At 39.6% G+C, this 16,351-nt stretch overlaps 1 protein-coding gene across 2 annotated transcripts in view; it reads right to left on the bottom strand.

The window, feature by feature from the left end:
• Positions 1 to 387: 387 nt before the first annotated feature.
• TRPM3 (transient receptor potential cation channel subfamily M member 3) overlaps positions 388 to 16,351 on the bottom strand; it is a 287,376-nt gene continuing 271,412 nt past the window's right edge. For both annotated transcript variants that reach the window (XM_076361851.1, XM_076361852.1), the window contains 2 exons: positions 15,477 to 15,609; positions 388 to 7,533 (listed from right to left, as the gene is read on the bottom strand). In XM_076361851.1, coding sequence (XP_076217966.1) covers positions 6,084 to 7,533; positions 15,477 to 15,609 — 1,583 coding nt within the window. In that variant the 3' untranslated portion in view covers positions 388 to 6,083. The remainder of the gene's footprint in view (positions 7,534 to 15,476; positions 15,610 to 16,351) is intronic.

The raw sequence follows: 16,351 nt of genomic DNA, 5'->3' as shown, positions 1-16,351 counted from the left end.
GAAGCACGCTTCTTCCAGTCTATGTGGAAGCAATTTAGAGAGGATCTGCAACCAGTCCTTACGTTTTTCCCCTTGCTGAAATGGTAGCTACAAATAAAAGAAACTATTCCCTCCTTTCAAATAAAGACACCGAGAAATATGTCTGTCTTTGTTCAAACTGGGGTCTGGTATTGGCCAGAATAAGGGACACCTGAATGACACCTGATGTCAGAGGTGGAAATAACTTACAACATTAAAAATGTCTGTGCACAACAGTGTAAACCCTTTGGTTTTCTTTAAAGCTGTAAAGTTAGAACTAGAGCAGTGGGATATCTTAAAGAAAAGCAGCTGCCATTGCATCGTTGCTTTATTGCTTTGAAAGCAAATGACCATAAATAAATGCTCCGGTAAGAACAGATGTTTTGAACTACATCTCTTTTTTTATTGCAAAACAATTGTTACAGAAAGTTCAGAAAGTTCTACTGTAGTAATTGCCAACTTCTGCTTTTTGTTACGTATCTAAACACAGTCTAAAAGTGCATTGTGAATCCAGTAGACCTTTGGAAAAGTTTTCCCTAGTGATATACATTTAGACAAATCATACTTGAAAAGCTTCATATTAGTAGTAATTTGTTTAAAATTACATTTTAATCATTTTTCTCCCTTTAAAAATGATTGTTACACACTTACAAATGATAGCCCAAATAATAAATGATTAAATAGCTATTAGTATAGTATATTGCAAACACTGTTCCAGACAGCAGTAGCAGCATATAGACTCTCCTCATGTACAACAACTGCAGTGGTGGAAGAAGGATATAACTTTAATACAATTTACTCTTGTGCAGGCATAAAATTGTATTTCACAGCCAATTCCCACTTCTGTCCCTTCCCCATCCCTACCAAATACTAAAATAAACAAGAGTTACCACTTCCCTGCAGCAGAAACAGCAGCAATTTCATAATCAAACATTTTTTCCTAATAGCTTTTTGGAATAAGTACTGTGTGGCTCTACGAGAGATCTGAAAGCGTACAGCAAAAATTAAAAGGTCAGAGACTGTTTCACAACCAGTCTGGCTCAATGGCTCAGTCATTAGACTTCCCACTTGATGATGGTTTAGGATAATCTGTGCCATGACTCCAAGTAATATGGAGTTAGAAACGCAGAATAAATCCATCCTCTGACAAAAGTCAGAGTACTCCATTGAAATCAGTGGATTTTCTGCAGATTTGCACCAGTGTCGGTAAGACCATAATCGTAGTCCATCTTGGAGAAGAGAAGCCTGTGTGACCTGAAGTGTTCACCTTGTGATTGGCTATAAAGCAGGATAACTCTCACTGGGGCGCAGAAACTCAGTCCCTCCACATTCAATACTACTGCTTTTATGCCAACGTGTGGCAAGGCCAGTGAATACCATCTAGAGGAATGAAGGGTTTCATTAGGTAAGCAGACACCCCTAATGCTTTACTTCTGCCCAGTTTAGACTGTGCTGTTATTTGAGGTGGATGAGGGAAAATTCATGCTAGGAAGCTTTCCCATGTCTTTTGAAGAAAGTGATCTATACCTGGTACCTTTTAACAGAACTGAAAATGTGGCCTTTATTGAAACAATTGTGCATATTTGTGCAAAAATGCAAATATACTATTATTTTTAAGCAGGGGAGAGACATCACAACTACTTAAGTATTCCTAGGGAAATCCAGGAATAACCAGTTCAGATTTTCCCTTCTGGTGATTATCAGATCCTCTTAAGTATATAACCTGAGCAACATAACAAGACATTTATGCTTGTTTTGAAAATTTGCACCATGAGTTTACAGATAATTTTGTTTCACTGGCTCACTCTAAGCTAATACCTTTGATAACTTCTGCTCTCAGGACAGATACTTGTTTGCTCCGACTGCAGTCATTGGACTAAGGCTGTGTGCTGCTACCAGCACTTTTTTTGAGCAGTTATTTGTGTAGTTGCATTTTCCATGTGCTGACAGTTTCTAAGAAACAAATCATTTTCTTCTCATACAAAAAATATACCTAACTAAGATATTTATCCCCTGACAAAAGGCTATCCATTCCACAAAAGGTACAAATTAGGGTTTTTTACCAAAAAATCTATAAATGGAAAATGAAAAAAAAAGCAATCTATATCTGGAACCCAGAGGAATTTCCTTATGTGGATGAATGGATGTTTTGGTTTTTCACTATATTTTCAAATTATCCCCTCACTGCCATTTGTTAACTGGCACTTGTGCTAAGAACAATAATGTAGCACCTTATCTCTTCCAAAAAAAGAGAGAGCCAAATGTCTGAGCACTGCTGTAGGTTCGCATTTTGTGTTGAATATTTCAATTTCATAAAATACAATTGTCATTTAAAAATAATTAAAAAATCACTTTGCTAAAGATCAAACATAATGGAAATAATGTAAACATCCAAAAGCTTGAATTCGTTCCTAACTGGATTCATCTTTACAAGCAGGCAATAGTAAAATGTTAAGTCTCGTAGTAGTCCAAAGAAACTCGTGGAACAATGCATGCATTTTCATTGACACAAAAAAAGACTGGACTGTAAGGAAGAGAAAGTACTTCAGTCATATCACACTGTTATTGTGAAAGAATAATGTGCTATAATCCAATACCTAGGACAAGTGTATACCCCAACTGCAGAATAGCATCACTTAAACTGGAAACAACAGAACTGATTACTATAGGAAAATATTTATAAAATACTGTACACCGCTTCCTCAGTTGGCCAGCATATGTAAACAAACAGCTAAATTCAGTTGAGTTTCAAAATATTATTAAAGTTCATTTATCTTATAATCTTTTGCATAACATGCCAGTTCATCTTTCACACTATCACAACTCACCTGTCACAGCCCACAGTGGCTCATTAGAGGTTTATACATCAGCTCATACAGACATTTAAGTGGAGCTATACAGAGAAATGTGTGAAACATACCAAACTTACACACTGTGACCAGAAATGCATATTCCATATGTAAGCTAATAATTGGATAGTGGAACTTAATGCTTGATGCAACATGTGCTATTTTATTGAATGTTACAGATTTACAAACAAGACCTTATAATGTGATATTAAAACTGTCCTGTAACGTTCACTAATATTACCACATGTCACAACTATACTGGTTTATATATGGGAGATATGTATATATGTGTGTATATATATCTATTTCATAAGCTATCCTTTGATACAGAATATGTCATATGGCACATGCTATAGCTACATGATGATGGATGGTAAGACTTCTACTCTCACTAAATGGTCATAATAGTATCGGGAGTGGGAAATCTGGTCCCATTGCAAGTAACGGGTGTTTTACCATCAAATTCAAAAAGGAGCAGTTTGATGCAATGCGTAAAAAACAAGTGAAAATAAAATAATCTAACATCCATCATAATATATTCTATAGACACCACATTGTAGAATAAATGGGAAACATTCAGGAAAAGTAGTGTTCTGACATCTTGCAATCACACTTTTAACATCTGAATTTACATTTTCTATATAATGGCAAATTTTAAGAGGTAAATAAAGTGTCCTGTTTCATTTTACCTGGAATGTGTGCTCCAGATCAATAAAGTGCTGTATCCTAAACATTTATACAGCTTCTGGGTTTGGCAAATTCCTTTACCCTGACAAAACTAAGCAATGAAATCTACCCCAGAGGAGAGCCCTACACCTTGAACTAATTCACTAAGCACTGTTGAGGAATTTCTAATGAATCTGAAGTTCCTCTAGAGTAGGCCAGTAATATGGTGAAGGTGGAAGAGTCCACGAACAGTTTTAGCAGACATTCGTAAAAGTAACAAAGAAAACAAAGTGAGAATATCCCCCTCTACTCACCAAGGATAGATAGATTTGGAGAAGCCTTAGGAAAAGGCTGCTAACAAAAGTTGGCACATTTGAAGCAGATTGTTAAACACAAGTTCCTTTGCCCCTGGGCGTTTTGCTATTGTTCAACAATCAGCCTGTCACAAGCATGCTTCATAATGCACAGAAAGGTTTCTGACCTTTCTCGGTGTTGCCATGTGACCGTAATGCTGCACATGGACTGCAAGGCAATTGCATAAACACGGTGTCTCAGTGGAGTTTAGCTCATTGAAAGCCTGATCAAATAGAAGAAAGCAAGGAACACGTTGGTGCAGGAAGTATGAAACACATTGTGCTCAAAGTCCCCATGCTGCATTTCTTTATTTCCTGAACTTTCCAACGTAGTGACTCGGTACCTAAAAGTTTTCACCTTCTTTACCTCTTTTCTTGAGGCTGATGATTATTTTTATGTCTGGATTTGTTGCCTTTCAGACTTAGCTCTCATACGGTGCTCAGAGTGTCCCAGGGTGAGACCCCACTGAGAAAACGTCAGCCTGCATTTTCAAAGCTGCCTTAGAGATTTGGAAGATAATTCCCATTTAAATAATGGGAAGTATGTACCCCACTCACATGTGTTTGTTTTTAATAAGAAAAAGGAGCTGGTTCTACACAGATGTTGGTCATTGTAGAGATGTTTTAATTTTTAATATCACTAGCTTCAACTCTTTACAAGCTTAAAAGTTGTGCTTTCATAAAGGATGTGAAATTTTGATCCCGTTGCAGTTTATGCTTCTCCACCTTTTTCCTATCTTCGGCATACCCTTCAACCTGTGACCACTGCGATATCTTCTCATGAGAAGTTTGAAACTCTGGTTGACATTGTGGACCCTTGGAACATGGGTGGGGTCAGTGGAGTTACAACTGTCTTCAATCAAAACCTGTAACTGCACTACCGTTCAGATATACTTTGTCCTACTAAAATGGATGTTGTGTGATATGCTGCTGAACGGTGGAAGCCTAGTCGCAACTGATGGCTTTTGCTGTTTACAGACACCTGCAGTTTCACTTTGGTTCTTTAACTTACCTTAAAAGCGTGTATATGTTTCAGTGTTTTCCAGTCCTCTGCCAAGAACATTTTCCCTTAAGCAACTTCAGTCTATTTGCATTAATCTGGATTCAGACTGCTTGGTAAGTCTTGTATACTTTGAAATGTTCAAATATGGCCATGCCCTCATAAAAATAAAAGAAAAGGTGTGTATTTTTAGGTGAGGGAATGATGTGAAAAATCAACAGCTCAAATGGAACAGCAAGAAGAGCTTGGTAGCAGCCTGGTGGATAAATCTCCTCAATTTGTATACGTAATTAAACGGAGCAGTGAGAACCTGACAATATTACTGTGCTCTGCTCTGATCACCCTGTTCTTACTGTTCCATCACATCCTTTGATTTAGTGAGACAACATATTGATGACAAATGTGGTAAAAAAATAAATATATACTATTCCGCTTAATTACATTCATCCTGAGCTTGCTCAGCTGTGCTAGAATCTAGAATGCCTGTTTTATACAGGAATCACCTGATATTTTAACATAAATTCTTCCTTCATTTAAGTTGCAGTACAAAAGGCATTTCATTTCCCTTTCTGCTCTTGAAAATATAAAATTTTTGTGGCACTAGAAGATACAAAAACAGACAAGTGAACGTTATGGTTGTTATCTTGTTCATCTTTCTTCATTTCCACAAGTATGTGATGCAAGGGATTTGGGAGACTTTAGGTTTGTTTGCTGCCAGTTCCTACAGAAATAACAAATGCTTTTCATCAGTCATCACAAAGGTGAAACAGATGAAAAAGAAGTCATAATTGAAGTTTAGAACATCTAATTTGTATATCTCTTTTTGCCAGTTAATTCCTGCATTCTAAAAACTTGAATAATTATCAAAGATCTTAGGATGCCTTCTAATAAAAGGCAGATTTCTGAACCTACTCATTTATTTCTTGTGACTTCATAAAGGGGACTTGTTATTCCTGTTGTTTACTGAAGTCTTTGTAAAGCTTTCATCCCTCCCTTTTTCCTTAAGTGCAAATGTCAACTGGGTCAAGATGCAGTAACTCAGTGGGCGATGCTGAGACTGATAATGTGCTCCCTTGACCGGTGGCTAACGCCAACTGTAGTTGACACAGGGTGATGTGAGTATTTTTTAAAATTCTGCTAAGAAAAATGAACAGGAGAGCAGATGACCCTTAGACTGCTGGTGAGCTTTGTCTAGGCCTAGCTGTGCTTGCTTTCAAAGCTGCGGAAGGCTCCTGTTCTTGACAGTCTCCTCATAGACAGGTTGTCCCCTCTGCTCTCTGGTCTCGAGGACCTACTCCTCTGGAAGGGGTTTCGCAGGCCTGTTGCGTTTCGCTGTCTGTCAAGTTTGTCACTGATAGAGTAGCTCTTGCGCGTGTGCTGTGCATACAACATGTTGGACTCCTCTGCAGAGTAGCTGTTGGCCCGCTCTATTTTTGGAAGTGGGATGCTGTTGGTCAGCGTTCTTGTAGCATTGCTGTCTTGAGGAGATAAGGGGATCCCCTTCCTGTCTTTGGCCTCAGTATCCTCATGATCAGAGCTTGGGTGGCTTAGTTCAGCTTCTCTCTCTGGGTGGCAGCATCCCAAGTCCTCCACTTTGCCCCCGAGACTTCCAGGGAAACTGGCCCTCTCTGCAATGGCCTGGGGAGCGCTCACACACCTCGTGTCTATGCAATCCGTAATACTTGTGTACTCTGCTGTTTTGACTGGGATGCCAAGGCTGCTGAAGTAGCTTCGAGATGGAGAGAACATAAAACTGTGAGATTTCACAATTGGCGTTTCCTCCAGAATAAATGGAGTTGTAGCCAGATAACGACTGCTTTTAGATCGCTCTAAAGTGTGATACAAGGGAGGGTCTGAATCCCAGGGCATTTGGCAATCTGTGATTTGCGAATAGTCTGAAGAAAATGCTCTAGTTTCTATTCCAGAGGTTTCCTCGTAATCAAGACTCCTGCCAGAAATTTTGTCACCAGGTGTACTGCTAATGTATGCGCTGTTAGCTAAAATGGAAGAGGCTATGTGAGCCTGCAGAGCTGCATCTCCGGTACCAAGAATATTTATGGAGCTGTCGAGAGGCTCTGTGTCAGAATGCATCTCATCCATGGCAGAAACGTAGATGTCTATACAAGACGAAGGCCTTCTGGAGTCTGGGGCAATTGACAAAGTGCTGGTAGGGGCTAAGGGAACCTTTCCTTCTTTTGCTATTGAGTGTGAACTGATAGCCCGATGCAAGCTTGGAGATCTTTCCTTAAAAATGCTTTCAAACTTTTCCAACCCACACTTGTCCTTCATATTTGTTGCATAGAAAGAGTGGCTTCGCATGTGGGGCATGATCGTAGGAGACGTTGGGGACATGGACTCCTCTCCCGTGGGATCTATGCTCTCTTGAAGCTTGTAAGTATTTCCCTCCTGACTATTGAAGCTACTCTGCCTCACAATGTAGGCTGCATCAGTACAGTCGGATGAGGTCCTGGATCGTATCTTGGTCGTCTCACCTCTCTCTATGCCGGTCAGTTTTTCTAAGGCGGTCACCATTCGTCCCATCATGTCTTCCAGCTGAGCAAGCCTGATGTCAACGGTCTGCAGAGAGGCCTTCATGCAGTGCTCTCGCTCATTTACTTCTTCCAGTCGCATGGCCATGTTCTCTACCCTTAAAAATGGAAGAATTAAACAGGTTAATCTCTACAAAGCAGTGATGTTCAGCTAATAGGTCACCAAAACTAATGGGAACAAATAGCTCTTAAAATTCAAAGCCAACCTACACCACCTCATCTGCTTCAAAACCCTGCTAAAAGAGGTTCAGCGAACAAATACCACTCGCTCAGGAAACTGCTCCAGTGGCTTAAACCAGGGGTGTCTGCTGCGTAATGTAGATGGTTTTGGGTGTGCCCTATCCCAGGGACAGGGGTTATTACAGAAATTTTACTATGACTTGCTACCTCTCTGCTGCCAAAACTTCTAATTAGGTTGTTATGAATGAATAGCACTTAAAGCAGATGCCATATGACGTTGTCCCCAGTTGTGCCAGAGGCAGGACCACCACAGTTAACTGCAGAACTAAATGAAGTAATGAAAGTGGGCAGTATGCCATAGAAGGTGGGTAACATCCCATTTTTTTTCTGGTCTTTGCCCCACATTTACACCAGCTAGTGCTATGTGGACCTAAAGAGATAGTTTCTTTGTTCTCTGATTAATTTTTAGCTCAGATATATAGAAAAAAAATGTATCGACTATTGTATTGAATGAAGGTAATATCAAGTAAAGTATGCATGAAAACTGCAGGGAGGAGAACACTGATCAAACCAAATACAGCCTACAATAGGGTACACACACTAAGATTGCTCCATTACTGTGATTGTGCTTTGGGTAGTCTGTGTTAATAGTTTAGGGATTGAAATAGTTTAGGGATTTTGAAGTTATTTATTAGCTACCTATCATAATATATAAATAAAAAGTTAGATTAAAGTATTAATAGGTAATAATTGAATGTGTGATCCTAATTTAAACTTCAGTATATCTGTTCTACACTGTTGATCTGTGTCATTTTAAAATGTTTTCGACTCTAAGGTGAATTGTGTACTAATTTATGCCAGTGGCTTTCAACCATTTCAATTTTCTGACTTCTAAAACATCTCTACTGAAGGATTTATATGGAGTCCTCTAATTTTACACAGTGCAATTGCCTTTAGCACATACGAAATTTCTTCTTGTAATCATTTTCTCTGGTTGTAGTCCCCAGGGTAAACCAGGGACCTCCATTATCTGCGAAAGAGGTATTAAAAACAACACATTTATATAGTCATCTTTGTCTGATTTTTCAGGTTGCCATTCTGGTTTTCCCCATTCCTGTAGACACCAAAAAATGAACAGAAAAGTGACAAATACCACATGGCAGGATTTCCAGACTTTTCTCTTCACAAATCTCTTACTCCCTGCCAGTTAGTGCAATTCGTACTCAAATGTTAATAGGCGCCCTGTCAATCATAGTCAGGATTTCTGATGAGATAAATATCATCTTCCACTACTGCTAGTTGAATTTCCAACAGGACAAGTGACCTGGAACTGGAAACACCATAAACACTCTTACTTGCCCAGAAGGAAACCAGATTTTAGCAATGAATGAGTGTTGGGCAGCATTAATGCTTTGTTAATTAATGCACAGAACTTCAGCTAGTGAAACACTGAGGTCTGACTACCTCGTGGTGATGAGCAACAGCAACCCACCCACACAAGAGAGGAGAGGGGGGAGTGTGACACCACTCCCTACAGCAAGTCTCACATTCCTGTGAAATATGGGCTTTTTCTGTTGGAGATCGTGAGTTTTGAAAGCACAAGCACAGCAAATCTAACGTGAAGCAGTAACTGTATTGCTGTCATCAGACTTCAATAGATGAATGATCAAGTAATCACTGCTAGGAAATGAACCGGTAGTTTCAAAGTATCTCATTCTACTGATCTTATTATCATTTAGGCACCAGTCTACCTCTAGTTCCACCAACTTCTCCAACAAAACAGGTTAAAGTTATTGCAAGCACAGGATATAATTCCATAGTGAGAGAGCAGTTTATATGGGAAGCAGTTGAATTTTCCCTCATGTTATTGAATATCTGAAATGCTATTTTATAGGAACAATTATACTTTTGAAATATTTAAATATTTAATAATATTTCTTAATAATTGAGTGCCTCGTCACACATTCGGATTCTGTAACAACTGCTCCAAGATGATGAACAGATATAACATCACAATTTTAGGTCTGTCAGCCATATGGAACAATTTGAGAAACTTCCTGCATTTTACTTGAGAATGCTCAGATTACGACCAACAAAAAATATTCACTCCAGCAACAGTTACCCAAGAACTGGAATGAATTTATAACATTCTGTGAAGCTAAAACTGGATAGTCTTGGGTTTTTGGGGTTTTTTTGCTTGCTTTGAGAGTTGTACACAAGTGAAATAATTTTTAATACAAACATAGCCAGTTGAATTATTGCACTTGGTTACATGTTTGTATCTGGAATATGAGTAGAACTGTCCATAGTGAGATAAGTTTTGCATCCTGCATTCACGTGAGAGCTATGCAATGCTACTGAACACAACTGATGCTACTGATCCCAAGAAGAACCTAGAGTCATACCTTGCAGGTATACATTCATAAATTTGTCCTGCCTTCCCTGAACATGATCTATTAGCTACTGCCAGAGGCACAGAGTGTAAGACAGGTGATATTGCTGGCCAAGACGAAGAGAGACTTTTGAGTTACACAGTCTGTTGGTTGCTATGCACGTAATCACAGATGTGATTGCATTGATAGTAGTAGGAAATTTATATAGAAACTCAACAAGATAAGGATAGTGCAGTCTGGGTTCAAAAAACAGGGGTAACCAGAGATGTGCATAGATAACTGAGAAGTACATACATGTATTTACACTGGATAGGCCCTGACTATATAATTTTATTTACAAAAAGAAAACTTGAGTGATGATGATCTCCTCCAAACCCAAAGCTATTAGCTGAATTTAGTCATCTTTTTTAATATATATTGGATATGGCCACTCCCAGATTTTTTAACAATTGTTTATTCTTTTAATTAGTGATATTCTCTTATATTAATTTGATGTTCAGTTCTGCGATCATTCATCACACAGAACAGCACCATGCTCTGGAAGTAATCCTAGTAGAAACATGATAAAATCACATCAGCCAAACACTGTGGACATAAGGGGATATGTTCTGGAGAAATACAGTCATAATCTGGTCCTTAAAATGTTTTAATAAGTGAAATTTTCTGTTTTCCTGTATTGTTGGATGATCTTGCACTCAGTGAATAGACAGCTAGAGCTGTATTTCCTTCAGCAACAGTTTTGAATTAAAACACTGTTTCAAAATAGGAATGCCCAAGTTTTGCTTTGGATTTTTTTCCATGTATATTAGAGACAGTATAAACCTTTTGGCAAATCTCACAATATCCATGTATGATGCCTCTATTGCACCTGTGCTTTTGCTTACAGCAAGATTTATCCAACGTATGAGAAGGTGCCAAGCCATCCTAACATATGGGAATGAGAACAGAAAAAGAGGAGGCCACATGTAAAATGTGCATCAAGTGTGTTCTGCTGAAGCTCAAAAATTTCTAATAGTGAAACAAACATGGACTGTATGAGGACAATATTCAGAAACCAGGAAAAAAATAAAAGGTCAGAACTGGGAACCTGGCAAAGATTTTGTATTACCTGTGATGAGCCTTTTTAATTATGGTTTGGGAGATGATGGCTTTTGCTGGCATTAATTTTGGTTATATTTATTTTTAACCTTTGCACATCAGTTCATCGGTAGTTTAATTGAAGTAATGATTTAATGGGAGTAAGGCAGTCTTTTCGGAAATAGACCTCTTAACTGAATGCTAGAATTAGGTTCACAAGTCCCTTTGTGGACCTATGTCCGTTTTTAAGGCATCATTTATACTTCAAAATCCTTTTCAACTGCCTCAAAGACTGTAGACACTGAAAGTCACTTCCAGGGGTATCCACCCTGCTTGTTTTATTTAAATGAAACATAGACAGCAGTTCCCAAGCCTGTAACGGGCTATTGGTACTTTGCTTGACATCTTTTGGTAAAGACCAAAACCTGCAGGTTTCTGCAGGCTAAGGACGTTGGGTTGTCCTGGCTGCGTTCCCATCTGGAGCCTAAGACCACTTAACTCTTTGTGACCACAGAGAGAGGCCGCTGGATTCACAGACTTTTCCTACTGTTGCTCTGCATGTGTGGCCGGATCTGGTAGGCTCGGCAGCGGCCCTTTTACCAGCCCAAACCTATTTCTGTGCACTTCAGCCTGCCACCTCTGAAATCAAGATAATAACTATGTCTTCATTCTCATGGATGCTGTTAGTGTAATTGCACTGCAGACTATAAAGTGTTAAGGTGCCGTAGTAATGGACACCATATACTACCAAAGATGACGTAATAATATCTACTCCAACCAGCTTATCTGCTTTTTAAATACTGTTAGGACGTGACCCTGCTCTTTTTGAATTAACAAGAGGTTTTGCATTGCACTCTCGAAAGAGTCGAGACCTGTCCATATGGAAAAAATGCCTACCGAAGAGGTTGTTTTTAGGGGCTTCGTGCCAGATCAAGAAAAATAGTGCAGACTGTTTTGATCATATTACGCATGTCTCTGTGCTGGTCAAAATGTGCCACTGAAAGTTTCACAGTGATTGGAAAGGAAGGCTCTCCAGGAAGAGTTGTGATTCTTCTGCTGCAATGAAGTGAAGTTGTCCAACTTTGCTTTCTCCTGGGTCTCCAGGAGATTCACCAAGATTTGCCTAACCTGATAAATGCAGTTAAGGGAAACACTTTACAGCTTTGTACTGCTTTGTATTTTTCTGCTTAGTCAATCACTTCCTCTGATGTGTATCACTAACCTGCTGCTACGTCCATGTACCTATGTGAGATCCTACCCAGTGAGCTACTCCTCCAAGTTACTTAGTACCTGGGGTCAGGTAAGGACAAACATCAAAAGTCGTTTCGTGCTTTTAATTTCTGAATGTGAAAGGATCAGGTAAAGGAGAGATGCTGTGTGGTGACACCAAATCTGGACACCTCTGTGGTGTTCTTTGTTACAAGAGAAGTAAGGTGATTGCTGAACCAAGACAGGCCCCACGGGATGCCAGGATGGACTATTCCAAGGCAACTGCAGCTTGTTGTAGGTGAGTCAGACAAGATACTGTGGTCCTGACCCAGCACAGCCACCGACCACTTAGCTGAAATTGTTCATTTACACCCAGGTCAATGCAGCAAGAAACAGGATCCCTTGTTCTTTTGTTTTCCTGAGCTCCTAACCTGCCTTTGGGACCCACCTAGGCTGAGCCTCAAAGCAAGACTCTGTTCCCATGTCCTGTTTCCCTTCCAGTGCTAGTCCCCTACTCCCTCTTCCAGGTGTACTGGGCTTTGCACCTATGGTGTGCAGCTGTTCTTCCTCCAAGCAGGACCTGGGGCACTCTTAAAAATCCAGCTGCAAGTAGGAGCTGCTCAAGCAAGAGGTGAGTGTATCACAGACGCATGGAGGAGAGGGAGGGCAGTAAGCAGTCCAGGTCCAGGTGCAGGTATGTCACACTTGATGATGATTGGAGACAACTTGATGATGATTGGAGATCATCATTGCTTGTCCCAGCCCTTCCTTCTCCTTGAGCCTAACAGCATCCTCAGCTTCCTGCAAACGGAATGTCTTCAAGGGGAACTTCATTCACATTTACGGGGCTTTCTGGTTCAATTTTACACCATGTAAAGCTGAGTTAATTGGACAGATGATTAAGCTGATATCTCACAGCTATAATGTAGGTATTGTGCTTGGTCTACTACTACAGGCTAATGACTGGACATTGGAAGAGAAACTGTGTAGTCTTGCATCTTCTCTGTTTTCTTTGCTTTACATCTTGTTAATTGTAGAAAGATGTCTCTATATAGAAACTATAAAGAGCAAATCTGGATTTGAAATATTTGAATGTTCCACAGGTTAGAAAAAAACTTCATTGCTGTAAGTCCTAGTAGTGTGCTTGGGTCTGGGAGCGGCCTCTGTACCCCATGGAGTCGCTACCTGGGTCTCCCTTACAGAGCTGGGGCATGCTGGTTTCCACATTACACTATTGGCTAAGGTAAATGGATTTTTAAGGAACTACTTCTCTGTGGGGCTCAGGTTCTTGTCTTCATTTACGATTCATAATCATGAACTCTCTTCTGGAACAAAGTACTTTAAGCCGTTCATTTAAAATAGAGATAAGGGCTCATTTCCTATAAAACAGGGCCAGCACAGAGTGCAAAGGCAGACTGTTATGTATTCATTTTCAAGGTCTTAGAGCACTTGCCTAATGTAGGGGAGGTCCCAGCTGGATTACTTCTTATTTACAGAGGCTTCAAACATACCTCTTCTTTCCTTGGCCACCAAGAGGAAAGCTATGCCTGAACAGAGATTTGCACCTGCATCTATGATTTTCAGGTTAGTTCTCTGACCACTGGACTATCAGAACACAAGAAAAAACTCGCTTGGTACTCGGTTGGACCACAGACCAATTTAGCCAGCTATCTTACTTTGAAGCATATATAATTCTTCGCCCCTTACATTCTCCAGTCTCTAAATATTTTCTGCTCAGGAACTTCATGGGCTCAATATGATCTCTATGTACTTAGCAGTCCTTACTGGATTTCTCTTCCCTAAGTTTGTCTAGTCTCCGTTTGAACCCATGTAGACTTTTAGCTGACATCATCAGCTTCTTTTAGACCTCATCAGCTTTCAAGAATTTACTCTGTTCCACTACTTACTGCATGAAAAAATGACCTGTTTTTGTTTATTTTGAACCTGCGCTCCTGCTAGATTAATCTGTTGCTCCCCTATATCTTGTTCTGGGAGAGACAGCAAACAATTGATTTCTACTCACCCTCTCCTTGCACTCATAATTATATAGACCTCTATAATTTCATTCCTCATTTGTCTCTTCCAGACCAAGTAGAGTTGGATTACTTGGCCATTCTTTACGAGGAAGCCATTCCATGCCTTACCATACTTCCCCTCTGATATCCTTTTCTAAAATATGTTTTAGGAGTGCTGTTTTCAGTAATGCAGATGATTAAAGAAAATTATATCTGATAATCCTACTCTGGGATAGATTTATTTGAAAACCAAATTAAAAATGTGTTTCCTTGCCTACAGAAAACATATTTTAGGCATAGCTGCATCAGGGACAGTGCTAGAAGGTTATGTATAAGGAGAAGAGTGTTACATCTGTGTAATCGATTACAATGACAACTCACCTGACCTCTGTTATTCAAGTTAAAGTGGAGTATTCAGGGAATGGAATATTCAGTAGTTCATAAGTTTTAGGAATATCTAACAGGATATTGTCCTAAAATATTTATTGGTAACAATGCTATGAATCAAACAAGAAACTCTGTCCTCAAAATTTAACTCTGTTGCTCAGCTGCTGTGTGATGAAAGCATATAAGCACCACAGCAGATGGACAGATTTATGAATATTTAGGACTGATGAATTTGAAGACTGGCAACTTCCACTAAATTAACGTATTACCTTTGTGCATTTCATTGCTGTAGGTGAAATGTCTAGTTCCTTTTAAATTAGTGGCAAGATCCCTGTTGCTCGCAATGAAACTAGCTTGCCTAGGAAGGCCATCCTGAAACAAGGCTCGCTCTTTATCTGAATGGCTAGCAGGTCAGTGCTAAAGCTGTAGTTTTCATTGAGGAACTCTCACTTACTCTCCCATTGTGTTCTGACCACTTGTGCCCGAAAGTTCTGCTTTAAGAACTGAAATGCAAGAATAATTTATGTTTCTCACTACGTCAGTTGCGTTCTAATACAAATGGTTAAAAGATTTATGTTTTCAAAACTTTGAGGAACATTTGCTTTAGCAAAAAAGAAAAAAAAAGAGAAAAGAAATTCAGCACCTTTTATCACTCTGCTTTTTAGTTAAAACTTACTAAAAAATACCTCAAACGTTTCCCTTTTCAAGAAAAAGAAGGAGAATGGCAACAGAAACACATTTCCAGATCAACTTATGAGAGAACAAACAAAAGAAGTGCACCTTTCAGAAGTGACACGGATTCTTTCATCATTGGAGGAATTGAATCTGTCATCCTTTTCTCTAAAATACTCTTCTATGCACTGCTCTTCAAAATCATGGACTTTTTTCAATTCATCCTCAGTTATGAAAAGTTCTGTGGAAACAATGGAAAAATGTGAATTTGGCAAAGAATAACGTGAAATTAACTACATTCTTCTTATTGTGGAATTAATGGACTAAACGTTCAAAAGCAGGCTTCAAATTTATCTGGCATTTTGGTATGAAAGGAGATAGATGCAGCTAATTACCAAATTAGTGGCTTCAATTATATATGATTCTGGAGACAGAAACACTTAAGCAGGCAAACGCTGAGCAAACATGAATGTGTTTTGACTGCATGAGATCTGAGCACAGCTGCTGGTCAGGTCCTGGAGAGATGGTGGGAGTCAAAGCCCACCTGTAATCTAATACAAATATAATCAAATTAGCAGACTGCTAGGAAAGGAGTCTGAGAGTACAGAGGATCTATTTGACATGGCAAGAGCTGGTATCTGCAGGCAGCAGCAAGGGCTGTGGCAGACAGTGTGATGTGAGTGGGAGGAGAGCAGTCTGGTTGCACTTGCATCTCCAGTGCCACCACATGGCTCCAGCTCTCTCCTCATAAAGAACTGGGCTGTGGCATGGGCTAATGTTGAGAAGAGATGCACATCCCTTAGCTCCCTGCCTCTGGCATATACATTGGGGGAGGTGGAGATCTGCTTTGAAGAACTAGAGAAGAGGAGAGAAAATGTTATCAAAATAATCTGACAGGCTTTCCATCATGCTTTATGGGAGTTCATAGTAAAGTGTCTGGAGAAACTACTCCTCCAGTTTGAGTCAGTGTCAAGGAGAGAACA

This window comes from Aptenodytes patagonicus, chromosome Z, assembly GCF_965638725.1.
Source record: "Aptenodytes patagonicus chromosome Z, bAptPat1.pri.cur, whole genome shotgun sequence".
Taxonomy (NCBI): Eukaryota; Metazoa; Chordata; class Aves; order Sphenisciformes; family Spheniscidae; genus Aptenodytes; species Aptenodytes patagonicus.
This window is presented reverse-complemented; position numbering and strand designations above follow the sequence as displayed.